General features: G+C 40.6%; 1 protein-coding gene across 1 annotated transcript; it reads right to left on the reverse strand.

The window, feature by feature from the left end:
• Positions 1–323: 323 nt before the first annotated feature.
• Positions 324–18,661, reverse strand: TSPAN13 (tetraspanin 13). The gene is made up of 6 exons (XM_050891732.1): positions 18,577–18,661; positions 6,021–6,188; positions 4,620–4,700; positions 3,061–3,174; positions 2,615–2,725; positions 324–1,385 (listed from the first exon to the last, which is right to left on the reverse strand). The coding sequence occupies exons 1-6, from the start codon at positions 18,637–18,639 to the stop codon at positions 1,311–1,313; spliced, it is 612 nt and encodes a 203-aa protein (XP_050747689.1). The 5' UTR covers positions 18,640–18,661; the 3' UTR covers positions 324–1,310.
• Between the last annotated feature and the right edge of the window lie 5,948 nt (positions 18,662–24,609).

Consider the following 24,609-nt stretch of genomic DNA (forward strand, 5'->3'; position numbering starts at 1 on the left):
TATTCCTTGGCAGATGGCCTTAATACTCTTCCCCTTTTCTTCCTGCAGAGCCATCTGTCAGGCTACAGCAGCTGCCTACCACAACTGAATGAAGAAAAGGTGCAGTACAGGTCTGCAATTCAGTATGATTAGAAACAAATGGAACATTATGCACCTCAGGTGTTTAGATGTCTGATGTTCCAGCTGATGCATCACTTCTACTACAGGTTGGAAGAGGGACCATGCTTTCCTTCAGCTCAGACACCACTTACGACATGGATAATGTACCATTCTAACTTTAATTATTTTCTTTTTTTTTTTTTTTTGAAAAACAAACTACTGGAAACCTTTTATTTATTTATTTATTTTCTTTCTTTCTTTTTTACACATCATTCAATCTCTCATGACATCAAGACTGTTAGCTGGATGACAGAGGAATATACACTGCTGAGTTATTACAACAATAATTTTACACCATCTGAAAAAATAGCTGTACAACAACTTTCCAGACATCAAGCTTCTTACATTGAAGATGACAGACCACTATTGATTCTGATGTTGTGCAAATACCAAACTTCATTCACTTGTCAAAGAAAAAAAAGTTTCAAGTTAATCAGCTGCAGATGACATTCTCCTGGTTTTCTTCATTCATTGTTCTCATAGTGAAGATATCCATTAAAAAGTAAAGAATCATTTTTATTCTCAACAAAATTCTAAAGCTACCAGAAAGCCAAAACAAACAGGGAAGGGGAGGGGTGAAGACTACAGTAGTCATTAACATACACTTATGTGCACTACAGAAAATAGCATCTTTAGCTTCTATTTTTACCTTAACAGGAAAATGGGAGACCATTAATAAGACAAAAAAGTTGACCAGAGTTCATCCTAAAGCCTCATCAAATCATACAGTCCAACCATCCACCATATATTTTTATCATTTCAGTGAGAAATCATGTGAATTTTTATAATCAATGAATACAGCAGAAAATACTTTGGGGTTTTTTTGGACACCAGAGAAGCCAGTAGTGCTATAAAACTCACTGTATAGAGTTCACCACATCAGTTACTGAAGTCTTAACAGAGTTATTTAACCAGCTAAGAGCAGTAGTTTGACTCTGCCCAGCTACTGAATGAACCTGTCTACTTCAAGATAGTGATTCTTAGAAGAAAAATAGTGGGAAATTAAATATGAAAACTACAAATTTCTGATGGAAATAAAGTTTTCTTTTGGGTACATGTAGAATCCCTATTATAGAGAAATACCAAACTACGGAGAATCAGTATTTTGAAGTAGATGGTACAGAGAAAAGATTCAGTCCTTTATAAACTTATCAAAGAAATGCACTAGGGTTTGCACGGGGATCCTTTTGGTTCCTGTATCTATACGTCAGCCAGACTCCCAGAATCTGAAAACAAAAACCAAAGATTCTTATTAAACAGAAGGTCTCTACCCCATCTTCCATCAGTTTTACAAAATTTGTTTTAAACATAAAATCCTGACAATGAATTTCCAGTACACAAGTTTAGGATATTTTACTATCGCTAAAATTGCACAACCACACACCAGCTTTCTTAATTAGAAAAAAGAACGCACAAGAATGCACCTTCTCAGAAAGAATTCATACCTAGCCACAGAAAGAAGAACAAAACAAAAAAGCCAAAACTATATCGCAATGCAATGCAAAATATTTCCCATAGGCATGTCTAGCGTTATTCTTCCCCCTCCCCAAATGATAAATATTCATAAACCTGTTTCTAGTGTAATGATAAACAAATCCTCCAAATTGTTTCATTTTACAGTTACTGCTTAACTATAAGGCTATTTTTCTAGTACATTTACAAATTCTGTCGTTCCCCCCAACCACCTTCCCCCCCGCAGCAGCTTCACATTTTTAGTAGAGAAATTGAGGGCAGATGTCACAGTGATTACGTTTAAGTTGCTCTCTCTTGTTGCTTTAGTATCTACAAACCTTCTGAAAACTGCGCTAAGCAGCAGGAGGAGTATTTTCACATGCTGTGCTGTGGGGTTATGGAAGACCTGCTCTGAGGATTTTTATCCACCGATCAATAAAGCAAGTATATGTATCATCTCGGTACTAAAGCAAGAGTCAAAGACCTTTTTAACCTGATGTTTAAAATACAGTTCACTCATCATACAACTGTATCTTTGCACTACAGGAGGCACCAAAAAAAAAAAAAAAAAGAAAATCCCTAAACCAAAACGCCCCAAAGACCGTGTGTGCACGCGTGGGGGGGGGGGAGGCAGGAAGAATAGGGGAACAAGGTAAAGCAACGGCACTCTTTTATTACTTTTGGAGAATGGTAAACCCAAATAGCTAACTTTCTGCAAAACTTAAACTTTACAGCACCACATTTTAATGTGTTATCTAGTTGCACTTTGTGGTCTAAATAACATAAAGTTGCAAGAACTCCCAGTGTTGAATAAAGACAAGCCCTCCTTTTGGCAGACTTAAGCAAGTTCATAGCCTGGAAAAATTTGACCCAATTAATTATTTGACTCCTGAGATAGTACTGAGAGTTCCTGTAATAAACCCCCTAAAATTAATTGTTTCACAAAACAAAGCCTTAAAACTGGGGAAAAAGCACTCCATTTTCTAACCTCCTACTCACTTACCTCTGTGAAACTGAAGAAGAGTCCTATGCCTCCAACAAATCTCAGCACCATTCCAGAATATTCTTCTATTATCGGTGCACATGGTTGACACTGGTGACTTCTATAACAATCCTGTAGCAGATACAAACAGAGAATTGCACTCCATGATAACACTTCATTGATTGAAAGCATCTAGTTAGCTCTATAGAAGACTGCCAGCCATGGACAAAACTCTAGCAGTTTTAAAAGACTCCAAAAAAAGCAAGTATATAAATGACAATGGAGTACAACCTTTGCAAGGTGCTCTGTGATTATGTTTCCAGTAAGTTAACAAAAGAGCTTAGTATCATTGTAACAACTACCTTACACATTTGTTAAAAAACTGCTTTCTGCAACTATGAAAACAGTTGTACATTTTTGAACAAACACAATGAGAGAAAGTTATGTTTTTTCACACTTGAACTTACAGAGGAGCAGGTTTCATTCAGATCAAAAACTCTGAATCCACAACAATTCAGATTTCTCTCAATATCTGTTCTCGCGCTGTTAGTGTTATTCCATCCCACCTCTAGAAGTTGACTCTAGAAGGCATAAGCAAATACATATTATATTAACTGAACCGTTTAGCATTTCATTGGAAACGAATACACTAGGCCAAGTTGATAATTCCCTAACTAAAACCTTCAGATCCTGAACTCTAACAGGATCATATACTAAAGAATGACTTGAATGTTCAAACAGCCTGTGTAGCTGTCGTGGTTTAATCCCAGCTGGCCACTAAGCACCACGCAGCCAGTGGGATGGGGGAGAGAATTGAAAAAAAAAATCCTCGTGGGTAGAGATAAAGACAGTTTAACAGGACAGAAAGGAAGGAAAAATAATGATGATAATAATAATAATATGACAATAATAATACTAGAAGACTATACAAAACAAGTGATGCACAATGTAATTGCTCACCACTCGCCGACCAATGCCCAGTTAGTTCCTGAGCAGTGATCCGCCCCTCCCAGCCAACTCCCCCCAGTTTATATACTGGGCATGATGTCATATGGTATGGAATAGCTCTTTGGTCAGTTTGGGTCAGCTGTCCTGGCTGTGTCCCCTCCCAGCTTCTTGTGCCCCTCCAGCCTTCTCGCTGGCTGGGCATGAGAAGCTGAAAAATCCTTGACTTAGTATAAACACTACTTAGCAACAACTGAAGACATCAGAGTGTTATCAACATTATTTTCCTACTAAATCCAAAACACTGCACTATACCAGCTACTAGGAAGAAAATTAACTCTGTCCTAGCCGAAACCAGGACAGTAGCTAATGAAATAGCAGCACCTACCAGCAGTACATTCATGGTTATAATTAGTTTTCTTCCTTTCTTTTTCCTAAACCCAGTAACAGCACTAGTAATGGGACATGCAAGTAATCTAACTGGGACTGCTCAGACTTTAAACAAAAAGTGCACTTACATGTAGGAAGCTGATTATTTAGTCACTGTACCCTTGCCTGCTTCTTATGCAGTAAGAATTAGTCTCCATACCCATGGAAGCTGGTTTTACTTTCATACTTAAGGGTCACCTCTGTTCCTAATGTAGTCACAATCTTTTCAGTTACACCAGAACAGTTCAGTGGCTTTATCACCTTTACATTATGATTACGGTAGATTTCATCAGCTTATCTGGAATTGCTGAACACATGATATAGTCAAGATATCATGCTGCTACACTTGTGACCACAAACCTACACAGGAAGCTTAAAACCAAAACAATTTACAAAAAAAAAAAAAAAAAAAGATAGCTGAAAGTAATTTTAGAACCCAGATGTATTTCTTTCTAGCTACCACAGCTCAGCACTGCCTAAGGTCTAGTCCTTATTTAAAAGGATAATCCTGGTTTTCTTAAAATTCGCTCTCCCCATTTTGTGGAAGACTATATATGTGTGAATATATATGTAAAAACATGTGTGTGTGTATGCACACATATTTATAGTATTGTGCTATAGATTAACTGAGAAGTCAGGAAACTTTTCTTACCTGCTGTTCCTTGTTTAGTGCCAAACAGGCACAGGAGACAGAAAACTGGACAATAAAGACTAGCAAAAGAATAATCATGTACTGGAAACAGTAGTTAAGGATACACTCTCAAATTAATTTTGCTTTTATAACACATATGCCTAATGGTATTCCTTATTCCATTGGATAACAAAAGGTCCTTTAACAAAATAACTACAGAAGTAACGTCTGACTGGATGTGGAAAAGATGATCCAAATAATGTTCTCAGATCTCAATCATCATATATTATCTCTTTTTGGCTACTACTATACATAGCTGGTATTTCTGGGTTAGGTGTTTCTTGCCTAGCAAGACAACATGAGCAGAGAAGTTAATAAAAGGAGCTTTGAGAGAGAAAAATCTACAGCCAATTTCTCCAGCTTTAGGGACTATGTTGTCATTCCAAGATACTTCACTTAAATAAAGTAGTAAAGAAAATATTTTTCTGGGTATTGCATATTCAGAATTTTTTTTTCTTCAATGACATAGTCTTGTAATTAATTACAAAAGATAACTTTAGCCTAGATTAAAAAAAAAAGTGAGAGTTTTGGAACACAGCCTCACACACTTTTGATCTAATGCATCTGAAAACAGTGTAAAACAAAAAGAACAAACTTCGATACTAAAGATCACATTTTGAAAGTCAGCCACTGTCTTCACAATTTGGCTGCTGTGTTCAGAGGCAGATACTTATCTCATGCAATTAAACTGTTTGTAAAGTGGAGGTCACTATTTATTCACAGACCACAACCAGAAAAATAATAATTTTATCTGATGAATCTCTTTTCTCATCCAAACAGATCAATTTTGTTATGCAAGGCAGCACCACAGACTGCTTACACAACGTCAGTAAGCATAAAGGGGCAGCAAAGCACACTGGGAAGGCCGGTGCTCACTTCTAGTCTGGGTTTGCAATTAAAGACTAGATATGAAAAGAAAGTGCTTCTTGACAGCCTGTATTACCCACAATGCATTCCCCTGCCAGCTACAACCAGCTCGCCATCTGGAAGTATCACCTTTCTCTACCATTAAACATTAATAGTTCACATACTCTAGCTTGGTGTAGGGTTGAGCACACAGCAAGAGGCACCTGTGACACAGTGACCCACCATAAAAAGCTCTCAAAAAATTAAAATATTTTAATTTTTAAAAAGAGGAGACGTGAATACTTCTGTCCTTAAAGCACAAACAAGGGAGCAAAAAGGAAGCTGGAAAAAAGCTAAACAGGAAGGAAGTTTAATTTAGACTGCACTTGACCAAAATAAGATTGTGAATTTCTGTTCCGTTTCTGAAGCACCTTCCACATCAGCCTCAGCTGACAGAGCAGGTTGTTTACATGGCTTGAACCAAGCTGCAATCTATGTAATGCGTCAGAAGGATACAAAGAATAGCAATACTTGATGATGTTTCACCGCACCAATCAATCCGACTAAGGCAATAAGGAAGAGGAAGATTCCTACAGCAATTGCCACCCCAACAACTCTGAAACTAGAGATGAGGCCGAAGCCAATTCCCCATGCCGCAATTCCAATCAGCAGCAGGCTTACCAGCTGGAGGGAAGAGAAAACAAAAAGTTAGTCTGCATATTAAAAGAGGCTCAACCTACACACAGCTACATTCTTTACATTAAAGTTGCTATTAGAAAGGTACAATTTTTCTTTCCAGTGCAAAGAGAAGCAGCACAACCCTAAACAAAGCAATCCTTCACTTCATCGTAGAGGTAACTTCAGTTCCAGATGTTTTAAGGCACACATATTCTTCAACACTGTTAATGTGGAGCTGTTACAACTTAATCTACCTACAAGTCAAGCCGTGTTGCGTTACCTGTGACTGACTAGAGACACTAAACTGAAGATTATAACAGAATTGACAAGTTAGCTAAAAATCATCGGCGTGAATTCACAGAATGGAAGAATGAAAATTCCAGATGTCTTCCGAAATAGAGGCAGTATATTTAAAGAAAATAGGATATACAGCTCCACAGCTCTGAACGTGTAAAAAAGTGCACTTTGCCCAAACTTACTGTAATCAGGAATACAGCTGTAATAATTCATTAGAGAAGCTTCTACATAGTTGATGATACAACACAACAGTTAACAAGGTCACACAAAAATACTTTTTAGATCTGTATCTCAAGGACTTCATGTAGTAAAACAATAAAGGTGCCCTGTCTCCGCTACATATTTCTTCAAGAAAATAGCTCTACTATGAAGTCAATCCTATTTCAATACCCAAAACAGTCTTATGCCGTTTCCTTCCTTTTAAAGATGGTATTCAGGGAAGGCAGGCAGAATCTGGTGCAGTTAGTTTACGGGGATTTATTGTTTATACGGGGAGGAAGCTCCAGCCTTTCCTGTTTCCATGCCAAAAACGCAGAACAAAAAAAAAAAAATTCCAACATGAAAAGCTGCAGAGAAATCTGTAATGAGGTACAGCAGGAGGGAAGCAGCAGACACAGCCAACCCAGATGTCCAATACACAAGAAGCCTAACACTCTCTTGTTTGAAAGTTAGACCTATGTGTAACATATCGCCCATTATGTTCTCTGTTAAATAACACCAATTCAACATGCAAGTTTTAACTTCCCAAAATCCTGACCTCACCAAAAAATACCCAGAAGTTGTATCACTATTAAAAAAAAACCAAACAACAAAACAAAACCGTAAGTGCTTTGTCTAGTCCAACTACTTGGCTTTATTTGACAAGTATAGAACAAGCACGTACACTTCCTGACCAGTTTCCATTCAAACAAGACATATCTCATGATGTTTTACTGCTTATCCAGCAGGGTGAAAAAAAAACCCACAAACCCCAAAAGAGGAAATTTCCAACTTATCATTTCAGTATACTTACCCTACAGCAGGGCATTTTTGTTGGTTTTAATACCAAATATGTCTGTATATTTTTTCAGCTTAAGTACCTTTTAGAAGACTGACCTATATAATGCTGCTTTTGAAACATGGAAATCTAAGATAACATCAAGAAAGCTAGTAAAACAAGTAGTGATGCTCATCAAGATCACAACACAGTGGGTGTTCTTTCCGTATGTTCACAGAGGAACACATCTCAAAAAACCATTTTTACCAAAAGCCAGTAATCCACACGAGAAATTTAAGAGAGTCTGCAAGAAGAAAAGGAAGGTATTTGTCATAGCTACACCTCTCTCTTACCAAATGAAGAGACAAAAGAACGATATAAAATTCAAAGGAATTGTTCAATACCAGTAGAGTTTTAGGATTAATTTACATTTGTCTTTGTTTCTCTTAAACAAAAAGCTTTAATCACCATGTTTATTTAAAACCAAAACACAGGGCCAAGACATCATGAATCTAAATTACAGAGGGGGGAAGAAAAAATAAAACAAAAAGCCTTGGCTCTGCCACAGACAGATTTCTCAATGCATGCTGCACAAGGCTATAAACTTCCTGATGTTATTACATTAAAAATTAGCCTTGCTAATCAGACAGTTAAGTGCAAGACCTACCAGTTCTGATCTATGCCCATTCACTTTATTTCATTGTCTCATACCACTGGGAAGATTTATTTTTCCATGTAAGCGTCAGAAGTGAACAACAAAAGAAATCCCATAACCCAATTTCCAACCAGAAAGTGCTGGCTGACGTCCCATGCTCTGCATCAACTTCTAAGCACTGAACTCACACTGCCACTACACAGCTCTTCAAAGTGTTATCTCATAACAAATCTCAAAGGCAATGTCAAATTTCAATTTATTTCACAAAGAAAAGCAGAAGAAACTTTGCTCCTAATGATTTTCACCAATACTTCTTTCTTCTGCCTGAGCTACGACTGCAAATCTTTATTTTCACCGATCTGCCTCCAGGATACCAAAATGTGTGTTTGTTCAGCTCTTTGCTCATTTCATAAGAGGTCTAAAACAATTAGATGAAATGAATTTTATTCTTAAAGCATCAAAATCAAAAGAAGAGACCTAAACAAAATCCGTGCCTAAAACACCTACTAGATAAATGCAGTGCATGAGCTGCAGGGTACCAGTTACTTCTTGCTGCTGTTACTCATCTCAGCTTCTATTATTCTGATGATATGTACATGAAAACAGTGTGTATGACACTAAAAGTTATTACCATGACCTCCTGGCCCAAAAAGCTTTTCTGGTAGAAATAGCCACATACTGAATCTAAAACTGCTATGGCTTTCAAGTGGAAAAAAAGCCTCTCTGGTTTTTAAATCCGTTGTTGAACCCCAGATGTTCAGGAATCAGGTGACTGGCTTTGAAAAATAAAATAAGTGAGTTTAGTTTCTCTTTTGATCACATTCTAGTTTTAGAGCCATCAGTCTCATTTTCAAGCTTTACCTCCATAATACCAAGGCTATACTTTCTCTTCTTTCACATGACAAAGTTGTCCCTTGTCTAATTTCTTAAAATGTCTGGAAATTTGGTATGATCACAGATCCATGCTACTGGGCTCTGGTTGGCAAGCTATGTGAAAGTGCTGTATCCAGTCAGGCAGATACATGATTTCGATCAAAATAACTATCGGCTACTCCAATTTTGTCCACTTAAAATTGTGGAAAACTGACTTCGTGTTTGAAAACTGAAATGGAGACTGCAGGTTTACAAACCATTCCAGAAACAGATTTAGTACTAAGTTCCTGACTACTCTGCATGTTGACTGAAAGATTAAATTATGGTTATTCCTCCATTTTCAGGTTTGGATTGGACTATCTGAATGTTGAGCAATAAAACTACATATATATATATATATATATGTAGTTTTATAGTGCCATAATGTGAAAAACTAAAATAAAAACACACACTACTACAAACAGGAAAAATAAGCTGGTTTGGGATGAGATTTTACAAGTCTGTAAAACAATGCAAGGCTCAGCATTAGGCACTGTTTAGCCGCTAGAAATGACTGCTCAACAGTGCTTAGTCCAGTGTTTCGAAACAAAAGGATTTAGATGCAATATTTCTAAAAGTGAAGCTGCTAAGACTTTGTAGTAAAACGTACTTGAAACAGAATCACTTAGTGACCCTAACTACTTTTAAATGAGTAATATGTACATTGTAAATGTACAAGCTTTATTTACTTATAAAAAAAGGTCACCTAAAATAAAGGAAAAAGGACTCTCTATGGAGCTTCTGAATGTCACATTTTATTTTATTGAAACCACATTTCACAGCACCAGACCTCCCCCAAAGAAAACAGCGTCATCCTTCGAAGACTGAAGTACATGTGAAACTCCATTTTACCTCTATGAGTTTACTTACATAAAGCTAGCCTTGGTTACTAACACTTCAAATATTTGCTTGACAAATCTACCAGAAATATATGAAATCATAGTCCAGTTTTTAGTGATTAGGACTGATCCAGTTTCCCACAGTAGTCTCATTAGTAAGTTGAAAAGGCATGAGTTGGAGAAATGGCCTGTCAGACTGAATGACAACTGGCTGGACTGCTGAGCTTAAAGGGTAGTAATTGATGGCTCAGCATCCAGCTGATAGCGGGTAAGGAGTGCCACAAAGGCTGACACTGGGGCCAATATTATACAGTATCTTCATCAACAACCTGGGTGATAAGATGGAATGAATCCTCAGAAAATTTGTGGATGATACTAACCAGGGAAGAGTGGTTGACTCTCCAAATAGAGATTCAACTCAGACGGACCTTGATAAACTTGACGAATAAGCCAACAGGAACCTCATCAAGTGCAAAATTCTGCTCCTGGGGTGCTTCAGTGGAGCCTGGGAACAGACTGGTTGAACAACAGCCTTACTGAGATAGATCTGGAGAGTAAACTGGTTGCCAAGTTGAATATGAGCCAAGAGTCTGCTCTCATTGCAAACGGGGAAAGCCAAGAGGAATGCAATCAAAGGAAACTTAATGCTGGTGAGACTGCAGCTCAAATACTGTGTCCTATTTCAAGCCCCCCATGTCGAAAAGGAATTTGAGAACCTGGAAAGTCACCAAAACGGCCTGGAGCCCTGAGGATGATGTTCGAGAAGCAGGTGATGGAGCTGGGTTTGTTTAGTCTGACAAAGAGGCAGCCTAGGGATAATCTAATAGCAACTGAAGATGAAGGTCCATTACAAGAACAACAGAGGCAAACTCTTCTCAGTATCACAAGTAACAGCTTAGGAGGTTCAGACTGGACATTAGAAAAATCATCTGTAAGGTGGTTTGGTGTCGTACTTAGAGAGGTGATAATCTTTGTTCTCGGAGGTTTTCATGACTCAGTAGACAAAGCCACAGCTGGCAAACAAGCGTTACTTGTAATCCTGCTCGGAGCAGGAGCCTGGACAGATGAGCCCCAGAAGTCCCTTCCAACCAACACTCCCACACACCACAGCCAGCTCTTTCACCATGGAAACTTTGCCACTCTCCACACCAAAAATCAAAGTTTTAACAGGCAGATAAGAGACAGACTTAGCACTGACCAAGGACTCTTCTGTACCATCTAGCTCATTAAATAGCTCCTAAACCCCATATCAACAAAACACCTTCTTACAAGCAGTAAGAAAGTGTCTCAATAAAAGAGCAATGAATGATTCTTCAAAAAGTACTTACACAGCTTCAAAAACACAAGTATAAGTCTTGTTCTCAGAAGTTATTTAAAAGGTCCCATTCACTTAAGGCATGTTTACATAGAAAGCCAACGGGCATTAAGAGCAAAAGAATTCATTACAATCTCAAGCTGGAGCAATTTGTCTCACAGAAAGATGCTACAGGCACATACTGTCCACAAACCAGAAAAGCAACACAGAGTCATGGGAAGTGTGTGTGTGGGGGGGGTGACAGGTAGTATTCTAAATTTAACATCCTCATTTACTATATACTATCTTCTCCATCAATACAAACCCTAGCAACCTTATTTAAAAAGCACACACGCAGACACAGGCTTAGTATAATCCAATATGTAAACTCATCAATTTGAAACTAAGTGAATGCTTTACCATAACAAACCTATAGGTAGCGCGAATCCTAAGTGAAGATCAGTAGTTTTCACTATGATATCGAGTACTTGTTCTACGGAGTCAAAAAAAAAATTAAGAAAATCAAGCATATTGCCAATAGACAAAACGTTACTCCAATGTCAGCATCTCTATAGGAAAGATTTTAGGGACTGAAAGTTCAAGATCAGTGGAATAGATCAGACTCTACTTTAAGTGACTTCCATTACGGTGTTTTTATACATATATATACACATACACACACATCTGAACCTCAGAGATATTTCAAAAATAACAATTTCTAGACAAAGAAGAATTTCTTTGTCACAGAGGTAAAGTAATCACAAGTTTGATTGTCCTGTTCTCCAGTTAACTTCTAATTGACATGATTAAAGCATTAGCCTTTACAGTACTTGTTGGGGTTCTCTTTTCCCTTACTGCTGCATAAATTACTACTTCTCCTACAAAAAAAAAAAAAATCTCCTAATTTGCTCTGTTCTTTAAATCCAAGTTTTCCTGTGCACATAGCTGCTCATTTCCCTCACTGTTGCACTGGAAAAGCTTATTTCTCTTCCCACTTACCCCTTGTGTACTTATCCACAAGCTTATAGTCTACATTACAAAAAGACCCCAACATACTGACAAATGATTTCTCTAGACAACGCCACTGAGAAACAATTCAAATGCCAAAACCAGTTCCTCCTTTCTTCAACAGCAAGCCACAAGCAAATCTGTTTTGACTAACTAGCAACTTTTCAGTATTTCAACTAGCTTGGACTGCTCGCGAGGAAGGAAATCATACACAGAAGTTAGTGTTCCCACTGTTTTCTTGTAGCCTCAGCCCAAAAAGGAATTAGTAAAAACTGCATTTCAGAACTTAAATTTCAAGAAATACAGCCTGGCCATTCCCAGGTAAAGAGATTATATAGCATTTACACTGGTATCAGCAAAGGAAATATTTACAGAATAGCTGTCAGGCTGGATATGAAACAGGAACTAAAACCAGAGATATTACACACATCATGAAACACATCCTCCCTAACCTCTCTCTCCACGTGTAAGTTCATATTCCACTTCTTTTAAGGGGGCTTTAAAATTTAAACCTCAAATGGTATGTGTTTTGAAGGTAGAGATTTCCACCACCCTCCCTTTCAATTTGGCCAACCATTTCTGCACAGTCATATTGAATCTAGAAGACAATTCTTCCGGTAAAAACACCACGTTAAAACAACTGGCAGTATATAGTGGTGCATCTTTAGCAAGTTAAGACTAAGCTAAATTGATTTCTATCACAGCTGTAAGCTAGCCAGCCTGTAAGCAACTTTATCTCCTTACAATACTTCTCCAGCTTTACTGAAAGCAAAGTAAAGGCTGAGCAGTAAGAAAAGCTCTGGGTACCTCCAAAGGATTTCTAACAGAAAGCAAAATCTTCCACCTTTAGATGACTTATTTAAATGAAGAGTGATCAGTAGTCTGGTGACTGAACAGCCTGGAGACACATGATGTGGAACAAGCAATTTATTTGCAAGGCAGCATTCCTGTCTCTTATGACGAAAGCCAGTTCTTTCAGTTTCAGGCCTAGTTCAGAGTTCTTCATGTTATTGGCCAAGAATTAGGATTGAATTGTTTTTGACCATGTAACAAGCTTCTTTCACATCAAAATGGCAGTGAATTTTAACCTGTTTTATACTCCCTGGTCTTTGGAAATGCAAGCTTTCTGCTGTGTAGCAGGAACAACTGTCTTCTGAAAGGTTTACTTTTGCTTGCTTGTTTGTTCATTGTTTTTTTAAGAAGTTACGAAACGTTTTCAGGAAGCCCGGTGATCCCACAGATCCTTCTTCCACACATGTATCTCCCTCAACAAGAAAACAACAGTAGAAAGAACACAACTAATGATTTAAGCTACAAGGCTACTACAGGGCATTCAAAGGGCTTCTCGATAATTGTTCTGGTTTTAAAGTGTCCATCTGCACCACCAGGATGGCTGAAAACATCAGTGGTATTAAAACATAGCATGCTCCATATAGCCTCCTTCTTCTGTGCCCTGTTCTCCAGTTCTTTCACTAAACACAGTCTGCCTTCCTAGCTCTAAATGCCACTATGCACTCTGCGCAAGACAAGTGAAAAAACAAAACCCACCCATATCTGGTCTACAGACCCAGCACATGTCTCAATTCTGACCTGCTACCACAAACCGCTGTCACTTTGGCTATAAACTGACACACAATATAGCTGAGGGCATTCCCAAGCACTGACGAAAAGTCTTAAAATACATATCTATATTTTTGCTTTAGTCACTCTTCCGTGTTTTGAAGTGTGAGCATAGAAACCTTCCCAAAAAGCCAAGGAAAACAAAACACACACACCCCACCCCCCCCCCCCAAGACTAAACTGACATGACCAACATTAACCTTCCCTGCCACATACCTAGGAGCTTCTGTACCACCGTTTTATTTACATGTCAAGACTAGATAGCACAGCTTATACTGCCGCCTTCAAAATGTCCTTGAGAATGACAGAAATGGCTCCAAGGAAACATGTCCCATCTGCTGAGCATCCAGTTAGGACGATGAGCTAGACCAGCCCAGCACAGGCTGGTGCTGGGGCAAAGTCTTGACGCTGTACTCCTAAATGCTGACCATAGACCGTCAGACACAGCAAACAGCAGGGTCTTTACTGGTCGTTTCTTACAGCTGAAAACAAGCGTATACAAACCAAAATGGAATTGAACTCAGAGATCACAGGTTTATTTACCACTGTGAAAGAAAATGGCACATGAGCCAAGAACTGTTTCTCTAATTCCTGTCTGCTAGCACCTGGCTCCGCGTAGCCACTACAGTGCTCAGAAATTATCAGAAAACATGGAAAACAGTCACTTTCCCTAGGAAAATCCAAATGTTCACCCTGCCACAAACACCAGGTTTCCCCTATGCAGAGAGAAGGAGATGGAGCTAGCAGATCTGCATGGAAGATGCAACATGCTCACCCTTCTGCATCAGGAATGCTGCAACTAGACAAACACTATTAAAAACCCTACCATGCCAAACACGTGCTGTCCAAACCTGAGAATTTCTGTACTCATCTTTGTATACTTCCATAATACAGGAAAAGCAATTTTGATAGAGGACAGAAATGCACTAATTACACTTTCAGTAAATATTGCACCCAGAGAACAACAGGCGGCAATAGAAAAAAAACCCTTTCAAATACAATGCTTTGGAAAGCGATGCAAAAACCAGGACAGTCTAGAAAACAAGTTCAGAGAACAAAGTGTTATAAAAAGTAAATGATTTTGATAAAAGTACTTTCTAGTGTTAAGAGGAAACATGGATGCTCTTGTGGAATGAACTCTGTGCTACTAAAAAATACACACTTTTCATGGTAAAGGTAGCATATGTTTTACTTTAAAGCAAATGGTCACTCTAGGTGTAAGAAAAACTGAAAGCCTGCTTATCAAAACAAAGGCAAGATGTTTACATACTGACAACAAACAGTTTATGTCTGCTGCTGCAGCAATAATTAAGTAGCTGCTTGGGTGACAAAAACAGCACACACCATCCAAATGAACTGTATTTTTTTTTTTTTAAATCTAAATATTTAATCTTGTGGCCCAGCTACCACTTCAATCTTTCATCACTAGGTACGACTTAGGAATTTCCTTTCCCTTTCTGAGAATCTGATTTGAAATAAGATATCAACTGTTCACACTTCCACACAATTACTCAAGACTTCCTTGGAAGGAACACTATCTACCTAAGGAAATCCTTGTCTGGTTAAAGTGAGCAAATATTGGTGGAGCCAGCATCTAGGGTTCTCATACTTGGAAGATTAGAAGTGTTGAGTTACATACACATCCTTGAATTTGGCTGAACGCTGTGGACAGGCATTTGAAACAGTTTGTATGGGTTTGCCATTTGATGGGAAATGTAAATATGACTGAATAAATAAAATTGGTCAGATACCCAAAACTAGTATTTTAAAGGTCCTTGTATGCAGACAGTTCTTCCATGTAAGACTTTATTCCAGCAATACACATCATTATATAGAGTCAACAAATTGTCTCAATTATTTTTCTCTACTCTTCCAATATCCATAAGGAACCATACTGAAGTCAGCAAGACTCAGCATAGATGCCAGAATTACTCATATAAAATAAATTTAAAAATAGAATCAGGGCCTAAGGACATTAACTTAGGCCAGAGAAGAACCAAAAGTCATCAGCAAAGTACCCCCTGAAAAGAACGTTAAGCGAGCAGTTAGGTTAGTGGGTTTCTGGTTTCTTGCCTTAAACCAGTAACTGATTTATTACTGCCACAACATGTGTTTTTCTTGGTGTACTACTGTAAAAAGTAAAACAAGACAGCATTTAAAAAAAAAAAATAAATCAAGCTCCAATAGTCTTTTCTAGGAGTGTTTTAAAGAAAGGCAGAATATAAACTGTAACCTCCAATATCCAGTTCTGAGTATTAATTCATTCCAAGCATATAATGCTAGCTAGAAAAATATCCAAGAAGAGTTACCTATTTGACCTTATATCCCTTCTTACCCCCACTAGTCCCTTCCCACCAATTATTACTGTGAATTAACATTGTTTAAAAAGATGATGATGAAGTTCTTGCTCTGGTTGTCTTCTGTATTTTTTTCCAGCTGGGAAAAAATAAGCCCATCATTCACTGCGCTGTTGCAACCCAAGTCCTGTATTGTCAGGTTTTTGTCTAACCAAAGAACAGAGAAGCCCACGCATTTTGCTAGATCAACTCCACCAGGCCAACTAAACACCTCAAATGTTATTTCTGCAACTCAGAATTTAAAAGCGTTAGTCTTGAACTTGCCTATAATTAGTAAGCAACACAAGCAATAACAATCAGATATTTCAGTTACTATAATTCAAAGAAGTCATTCCTTCCCTTCAACAAAAACATATGTTCTGCATAGGTTAGGTGAAAGATACCAAGTGACACCCACAAAGTAAATTCTACTCAAGGAGACATTAGAGCAAGATTAAGGTCATAGGTGCATTGTACAGGTACCACAAACGGAACTACAGAGGTCCCAAAGATCAACCCACCCTTGGCTGAGGCCAAATATGCCCAAAAGACCTACCAGATCCCTTACACCTGGTTAATATATGGCTGTAGGAATAAGTGATGGTGTCTTCAGAAAAAACACCTGCTGTCCACATGACATCAAAATGAGATTTGTGCATGTATTATGTTAGAAAGATCCAGATTTCTCTCACTCTTCTGTCACTCAATAAATAATAACAATAATAACAACAATAACAAACAGAAGTCTTGCATTAACCTCTGGTTGACTGAAAAGAGAAATCAAGATGGGACAATTCACCTATAACCCATCCATTGGGACGGGGCAATCCCACGAAAAGTGGGCCAAGATGATCTTTTGAGGTCCCTTCCAACCTGGGCTATTCTATGATTCTAACTTACCTCCATCATGACAGTCTCCATACACTAAACTTATCTCCAACTACAGATGCCAAACGAGGCAATGCCTACCTGTTCCACTCTATTGTGGCTGGGGGTAACATGGACAACCCATAGCATCACCGAGATCCCGGGTAACTTTCATAGCGGGTAGGCTGGGCTCCCTAAGCATGCTCCAGAGACTTTTTCAGGGACATACTCCACTCCGCACGCTCCTCCAATGAAGCATGCGCAATAGCACAGCCTCTCCTACACTACGTTTTTTGTTCTGGTCTTTTCTGAGGGAACGAGGGTCACCTCATACACCAAAGAATATAACAACAAACAACTCTGGCTTCAGCACAGGCACTTCTACATCCATTCATGCTCCATGCTGGTGATTACCATCAGGTCCAGTAAACACCAGCTATAAGAACTGTTTGTTCTGATGAACAGCGTTAGACCTGTTTGTTCTCCTGTCCTGCCTTCAGTCGAGATTGGGCAGTGCTTTCAGAAAAGCACTGATACAACTGCCCGCAAGCACTGGCTGACCCCAATTTCAGTCTGCCAAAAGTCATCCCCAAGCACAGTTATTAACATGAAACATCAGAGGACATACTACCTCTCCAGAAGTGCTGTGAGAGGAAGCCATTACACGTAGACCTGTTTCTTGCTATTTCTGTGTCATTTTAAAATAGATAATGAGGACAAAACCCCACAGCTATACCACAAGCGGAGATTTTATTGTTCTCTGTTGCAAACAGGTCCTCCAACCTGCCCAAACAAAAGCAGGCACCTGCCTGGAGCTCCCCATCAAGTCAGTTATTTCAGTTTAGCATACTACTTTTTTTTTCCCCCTCACACACGTTCCCACCACCCCGAAGCAGCCAGACTTTGTAACTCACTGGTCCATCCCAGGGGAGAGCAGGGAAGCCCGCTTACCAGGGGGCTGGGGGCCTCTCCAGCACACCCCCCTCCCTCTCCAATGTGCTTTGGTCTGTACGGGTCTCGTAGGGCCCAATACACCGACATGGCACTTGTCACTCACCGAACTGCACTCACTTCGGTGCTGCTCCTTGGCTGTGGAATAGCAAAACAAACCCTTCCTCGTTCACGCCTGGGTTGGCGCAGCGACCCTTCCAGACGGGGAAAAAGGGCACAGGCGGGCTGGGCCTGCCCTCGCCACGGGGCCGCCCCCTCCCCGGCCCGGCCCGGCCCGCCGGGGGAGCGCAGATGACGCCCCCGCCCCAATCGGGCAGCGCTCGCCGTGCCGCCCGCTCCCGGATCGCCCTAGATTTTGATCCCGGGGAGCCACGTCCCTGCGGTGACAAAGCTCGGCCTGACCGGTGTCACTTTCCCCACCCAGCCGGAGGCCGCGACCGACCGACCGGCGGCCCCGGCTCGGAGCTCCCCCCCACCGGCCCCTCAGCACCAGCCTGCCGAGAGGAGACCGCCTCAGGCCGGAGTGAGCCTCGCCACCTCCCCTCCCCACCCGGCGGCGGAACCCGCAGGGCGACCGAGACCCCGCCGGGGCAGCCCGCGCCCCTCCCGCCGCCTCGCCTCAGCGCGGCGGCCACGCACCGTGTAGAGCAGGTTGAGAGCGCAGAGGCAGTTCTTGGAGCAGGCGAAGCCCCCGCACACCATCGCGACGCTGACGCCGCCGCCGCCGCCGCCGGGGAACCGCGCACCAGGAGGCCGCCGCCGCCCCGCCCCCCGCCGGCCGCCACCAAGCGGGCGCGGCGGCAGCAGGTGAGCGGCGCTCGCCGCCGCGCCCGCTGATTGGCCGCTCCCGGGCGCAAAGGTAAAAACATGCAAATGAGGAGGCGCGGAGGGGGCTGGGAGGGCTGGCGGCCCTGGCTGCTGAACCCGTTACCCGTCATCTGCGGGCACCGGAGGGCTGGGCTCCACCCCGGCCTCGCCGCAGGGAGCCGGCTTGGCCTCCCGGGCGGTTTTCGATCGGGGGCGGTGTCGCCTCCGCACCCATTTCTCCCCCTCTATTGTTACGAAGGTCGCCGGGGCCTCTCCGCCTCGCCGGCCCCGGGGCGGGGGAACGGGGCTAGCCTGCTGGGAGCTGCCCGCTGCCCCGCCCGGGCCCAGGGCACCGGCCCCTGGAGCTGGCAGCGGCAGCTGCCCCGCTGCCGGAGGCGGCCGATGGGTGTGCGCTGGCTGTGTGCCTGCCTGCGAGATGAGCTGAGGAGAGGGAAACTTGCTGGGGCTTTACCTAAGGGTGGCTGGAGGAGGCTTGGCATCTCCTCGGCCATTTTGTTGTTTAGGGAACGAGAGGTTCCTCCCTGCCCCTTTCATGATAGTACGTGTCTGTAATCGATGACCTGATCCCCTGTGTAATCGAAAGGAAACATCCAGGGATTTATTTTTCCAGGGCATTGTATTATTTGGAGTACTGTTACAGTTTTACTAGCTATTCATCTGCATATTTATTTCTCTTTTTAAAATTTGTATTTAAAATTTTTATTAACAGTCATATTTCCACTGTGCCTCTTGTTACATAGTTACATCTGCATATTTCCTTAGTTTGAGGGTTAAATATTTTTATTTACAGGTAAACAAAATCCTTTATGAATAATTTCCTACTAGTCAGTACCAAGGTTTTGTTACTATTTTTAATTGGCTTGAATGGTGTCCCAGTTCACTAGTACCATCCAAAATCCTATCTCCAGACTCGCCATGGGCTGGACGCTGCTGTATGATGCTTTATAATAAATACAACAAATCTAATAACTGCCAGCTACTTCAGTGTGTACATGTGTTGCAGAAATAGCATCCAAGATATTTTCTTATCTTTTTGCTGGGCTTCACAAAGATACAAGGAGACATATGTTCCTCCTTTGGGACGTCTGTAAGGGTACATAGCGCACTAGTTTTACTTCATCAGGGTTTGGTGCCAGAGAAGAAGTGATGGTCAGTTCCTAGTAGGCAGAGGAAGCTGCATCTACTTTCTGGTGAATTCACAATTCTTAATAGGAACTTGTCATCAAAACAATTTAAGAAGGAAATTCCAAAAGCATTTTGTTTTATGTAATTTGGCTGGCCTTCGTCTGCTAAGGGAAGCCGCAGCAGGCTAATAATCCTTGCCAGCAGTGAGACAGAAAGAGGCTGAACAGCAGCAGGCTTTGTCTTTCCTGGTCTGTCACTCGGATCTTTTTTCTCCCCCCCCATCTTTTTTCCATGCTCTTTGATATTTTGCCAGACTTCTGCAATTAAATATAATACACATTTTTTTTCCTCATGCAATAACAAAGACTTGTTGCTTTTTAACTGATGTATATCTACCTCTCAGCTGCTAGCCAGGCAACAAATTAAAATTCTCCAATATTTGTGACCACAAATTAAATCTGAATGCTCAACAGCTGCTGAAGCTTTCTGTTTGTTTCTAAACTACACACAGACTATCCCTGCTGCTGGAGCTTTGTGAAGTGACAGGATGAGTGAAAAATCTGTTGTGTTTTTTTTCCCCCTTGCTAATTAAACTGACTTGATGTTGTGGCTAATTTGGCCTATTGGGAATGCAGATTTACTGACTGGTGCTACTGCCTTTACTGGGCCACGCTTCTGATCTTCTGGGCCCAAGTCTGGCAGAGCATAAGCCCAGTATAAAAAGTCACTTGATTCAGTGCTATTTTACCAGCTGCTTTTAATTTTGTTGTAAAGACCAGTTTCAGAAATTGTTTGATGCCTACTGGATAGGAAGGAGTATCTTGAATGTATACCCTTTCCTGAACAGAACAAGCCATCAGCATATCATATGTTTTTGTTGGATTTTGTTGCAAATGCTCACATCTAAAGTTACTGTGCCATTGTTCCTTTGGTTATAGTGCTGAATTATTCAATATTATCATCCACTGCCCTTCTTCTTAGAAGATCTCTTTCACTATTAATTATTAAAAGGTGTACCTCCACTTTCTTAATTAATGCTGGTGTTTCTTATTAAGGGACTCACCTCCTACAGCCTTTGTGGGTGGGAAGTACCTATTAGAGGTTTACTTGTTCAGGTAGGCATCTAACCATGACCAATGCAACTTGGTTTGTGCCCACCTCTGACCATAAACTCTGGGGCACAGTTCAGCTGGTATAAATAATCAAAGGCTCCAATTTAGTAAATAGAGCTATGATGAATGTAGCTGAGGTTTAGTTCCCCCCATCCCCAGTTCTGTTCACAAGTTATAGTACAAACTTGGAATAATATGGTTTGGATTTAGGAAAATACTTTTGCTGTTACAGCATTCAGCTGTGCTGACTCTTGTAATTTCTGGTAGTGGTCAGGAGTATGTCTGTGCTCCTATTCCACATCAGGCTGCAGAACTTAGCTTGTATTCTGGCTAGAACTAAATTGGCTTAATTCTTTTAAATGGATAATTACAAATTGTTAGTTATAAAAAGGCTGTCTTGCAGTTGGAGGGAAATCTTTCCTTCTCTGTAGGGAAAGCATAGATAGTGTTTATTTGATTTTTTTTTTTTTAAGATTATTTAAATAGCTGGTCCAAGTGAGGATCCTAAGTATTTGTCTCCTCACCCTTTGTCTCCGTAGGGGACAAATTCTGCACTCCCATCTGTTACATGAATCCAGAGCTGCCAGACATAACCAAGAGCAGAATATGCCTTTTCCTTTTCTTCCCTCACTTTTTTCTGACGCTTATTCTTTGCTTCCTTGCACAGTCTTTGTTCTCCTGCCCTTCTTTGGTGTCTTTCAATGGCACTGCTGGCAACAGGAGGAGCCATGAACAGTGTGAATGAGTTGTTCTTTCATGGGAAACTGCGATGGGGGGAGAGTACACTGGGCACTTGTAATGCTGCTGACGTGCACTTACAGACGGTACAAAAGTATGCAAGAAAACGCTCCTGCAAGGAGAGAGGGGAGTGAAAACACAGAGTTACTGGGGCTTGATGCTGGCATGCTGCTTACTAGTCAGAAGAACTTCAAATGGAGCCGTTTGGGTAGTTTACTCTTCATTTCCCTGTAAAGCTCATGTCAGCTGGGTCATTTTCAGGAGATTTTCTGCATGGGACCTTCTGCTGTGAAATACTCTGAATGCAAACTCAGCTTGTAGGCAAATCTCTTCTGTTTCTGTAGGCTGCGATCCCACATTATTGCTGCTGGTTTATGTTATTTATTATGTGCCTGAAATCTAAAGGTCTGTGTCACTTCTGAGGCACAAATTTGAAATGGGAAGGCTCAAGTATATACAAAGTTCTCTTAAAGTGTATACTATTGTCTTAAAATTAAGACAGTGTGACCTTTTTTCTTACTCTCTACTATTACAGAGTGTCTAAAACATTGTAAGTGAAACATTGTTTGCAGAAATTGATTTTTATCGCTTTATTTTTCCCAGGTTTACAATGAGCCGTTGACAGCACTTTGAGCATTTCATTTCACTCTTTGTCTTGTAAAGTCAATTTTTTTCCCCTGTTGTTTGTATAAAGTCTCTCATGCACATCCAAATCGGGGGTAGGGGGTGTAGGGGGGGAAACAGGGTTAAAAAAAGCCAGGTGTTTCCAGGAGTAGGAATGCCACATGCAATCTCTGTACTTGTAATTATTAGACTTTAATTTGACTTTCTCTTCTTAAATGTATAAGCAAAATACTTGTGATAGTAGGAAAAATAAACATAATGAGTCTAAATTGTATGAACTCCATTGCAAGACAACCAGGTGTGTTAAAACCAGTGCTAATTCCATTAGGATTTTAAAGAAACTTGGAATGCACCTTGCCCAGTTTTCTTCTCTGGCTACATTTGTCTTGGTACTTCTGTTTGTTTTGTTGTTGTTTTTTTAAAGTCTAGCATCAGTCTTTTTGCTTCCTTTAAGACATTATAGGAAAACTGCAAATGACAGTGTTAAAATCAGTAATTTTGTACTTGTTGCTATGATGATGCAGCATCTAGGGAATTTCTCATTTTTCTTTTATATATGCAAAAAGGTCCCATAGGATTGTTTTTAAAGCTTACTGCATCAGCCCTAAAAAACAAGCCAAGTATCTGCTGTCTGTCTAAATTGTTTTCAAAGTATTTATTGTATACAGTTGACATTTTTAGATATTAGCGTTGAGGTGAATAGTGTATATGCACAAAGGGACAGGGTTTCGGCTAGCTTACCTTGAGAGTAAATAAAGGGCTTATCCTGCCTTGGCAGTTGACCATTAAAGCGTGTTCCTGTGCTTGGACCGTAAGTGTGTCTGAAGTTTGATGATGGCTGTAGGATCTGTGTTATGGTCAACAAAGTCTGTGAAGTAAAATGCTGTTTATAATCTGTGTATGATCAGCTGTGTCTCTCCATGGAAAGTAGGTTCCAGTGTCCAGCCATTTCTTGTGTTACTGAAAAGGGAAATCTGAGTCATCTCGGTCACCTGAACCGCCTCAGTATTCAGTCATGTCAATTAGTCATCTTAGTTATCAGTAACGCAGCAGGTAGAATGTATGGAGTCAATAAAACGTACACTTAAAATGTTATCTGCAGTAACAATCGAGGTGGGTTTTGTTTGTTTGTTTTTTTAAAGCTGAATTCAGTGCAAATGTCCTGTGGACATACCCCAGTTATTTACTGACTTGTTTAGTAATGAATTGGCTGTGCCATGGTGTTTGCATGCAGTCGTGAATTTCTCTGCACTTCCTGGAACAACATCAGTTTCCCGGCAGTGCTGTTGTGCTTGTGCCATTCCACCCCCAACCTTAAAGAAGCCCTTTCTGGCACCAGGCAGTGAGGAATAGCATGGGTAGGCGTAGCTGTTGCATGGATCTTTGCTGTCTTAGGGGTAGACACACAAGGTGCTGGGGTGGTGTTTCATGTTGATGATCATTACGAGCCAGACACAAGGGAGAGATGATTCTGGCATACAGAATAAACTTGCCTGTGTTGTTTGGATCGGAGGCTCTTCTCTGCAGAGGAGAAAAAATGTGCAAAACTGTTTGGGATTTTTTTTTTTTTTTTTTTTTTAGTGAAGTGGAGCATTGTAGATTGAGAAAGGGAAATTAGGACAGGAAAATAGGCCATTTAAGTACACTGGCTAGAGCAACGCACAACTAGGTCAGAAATTAGCTCCTCCAAAAGCGCAAAGACATAGCAAATATTCAGTTTAATAAATCTAACAAGCGGTTACAAATGACTACTGATGAAATAATGGTTCGTTCATCTTTGCTCTTGGAAGGACAGATGCTGAATTTATTCCTTGAGAAACTTTCTGACCAAAATCAAAATGGCATAAAGTTCTTGGATTAAGCCTGGAAAGTTAAATCGCTGTTAGAAAACTACCTAGAAGAGAGGCTCTCTTCAAGCAAAAGCAGCTACAGGCAAGCATGAAGCCATTGTTCTGGATGGAGCGGCTGGATGTTCAGCCTCGCTTTTTAAGCCATTCTTTATAATTCCCACCAGATCAACCATGCAGTGGGTGAAAATAACATTGGAGTTTAACAATAGCATGTCTACTTGTTAATTCAGTTTATGCTCATGTCTTTTGAATCGTCCTATGAATAGTGTTTGCCAGACAAAAGATAGACTTGGTGAAGTTTGTCCCTCTAATGTTTATAGACAGGTGGGGGGGGGGGGGAAAATAGCACCAGGACACTGACTATAAAGTGAAAGTGTATTATTTCAGAGGTCAGC

Source organism: Gymnogyps californianus, chromosome 2, assembly GCF_018139145.2.
Source record: "Gymnogyps californianus isolate 813 chromosome 2, ASM1813914v2, whole genome shotgun sequence".
Taxonomy (NCBI): Eukaryota; Metazoa; Chordata; class Aves; order Accipitriformes; family Cathartidae; genus Gymnogyps; species Gymnogyps californianus.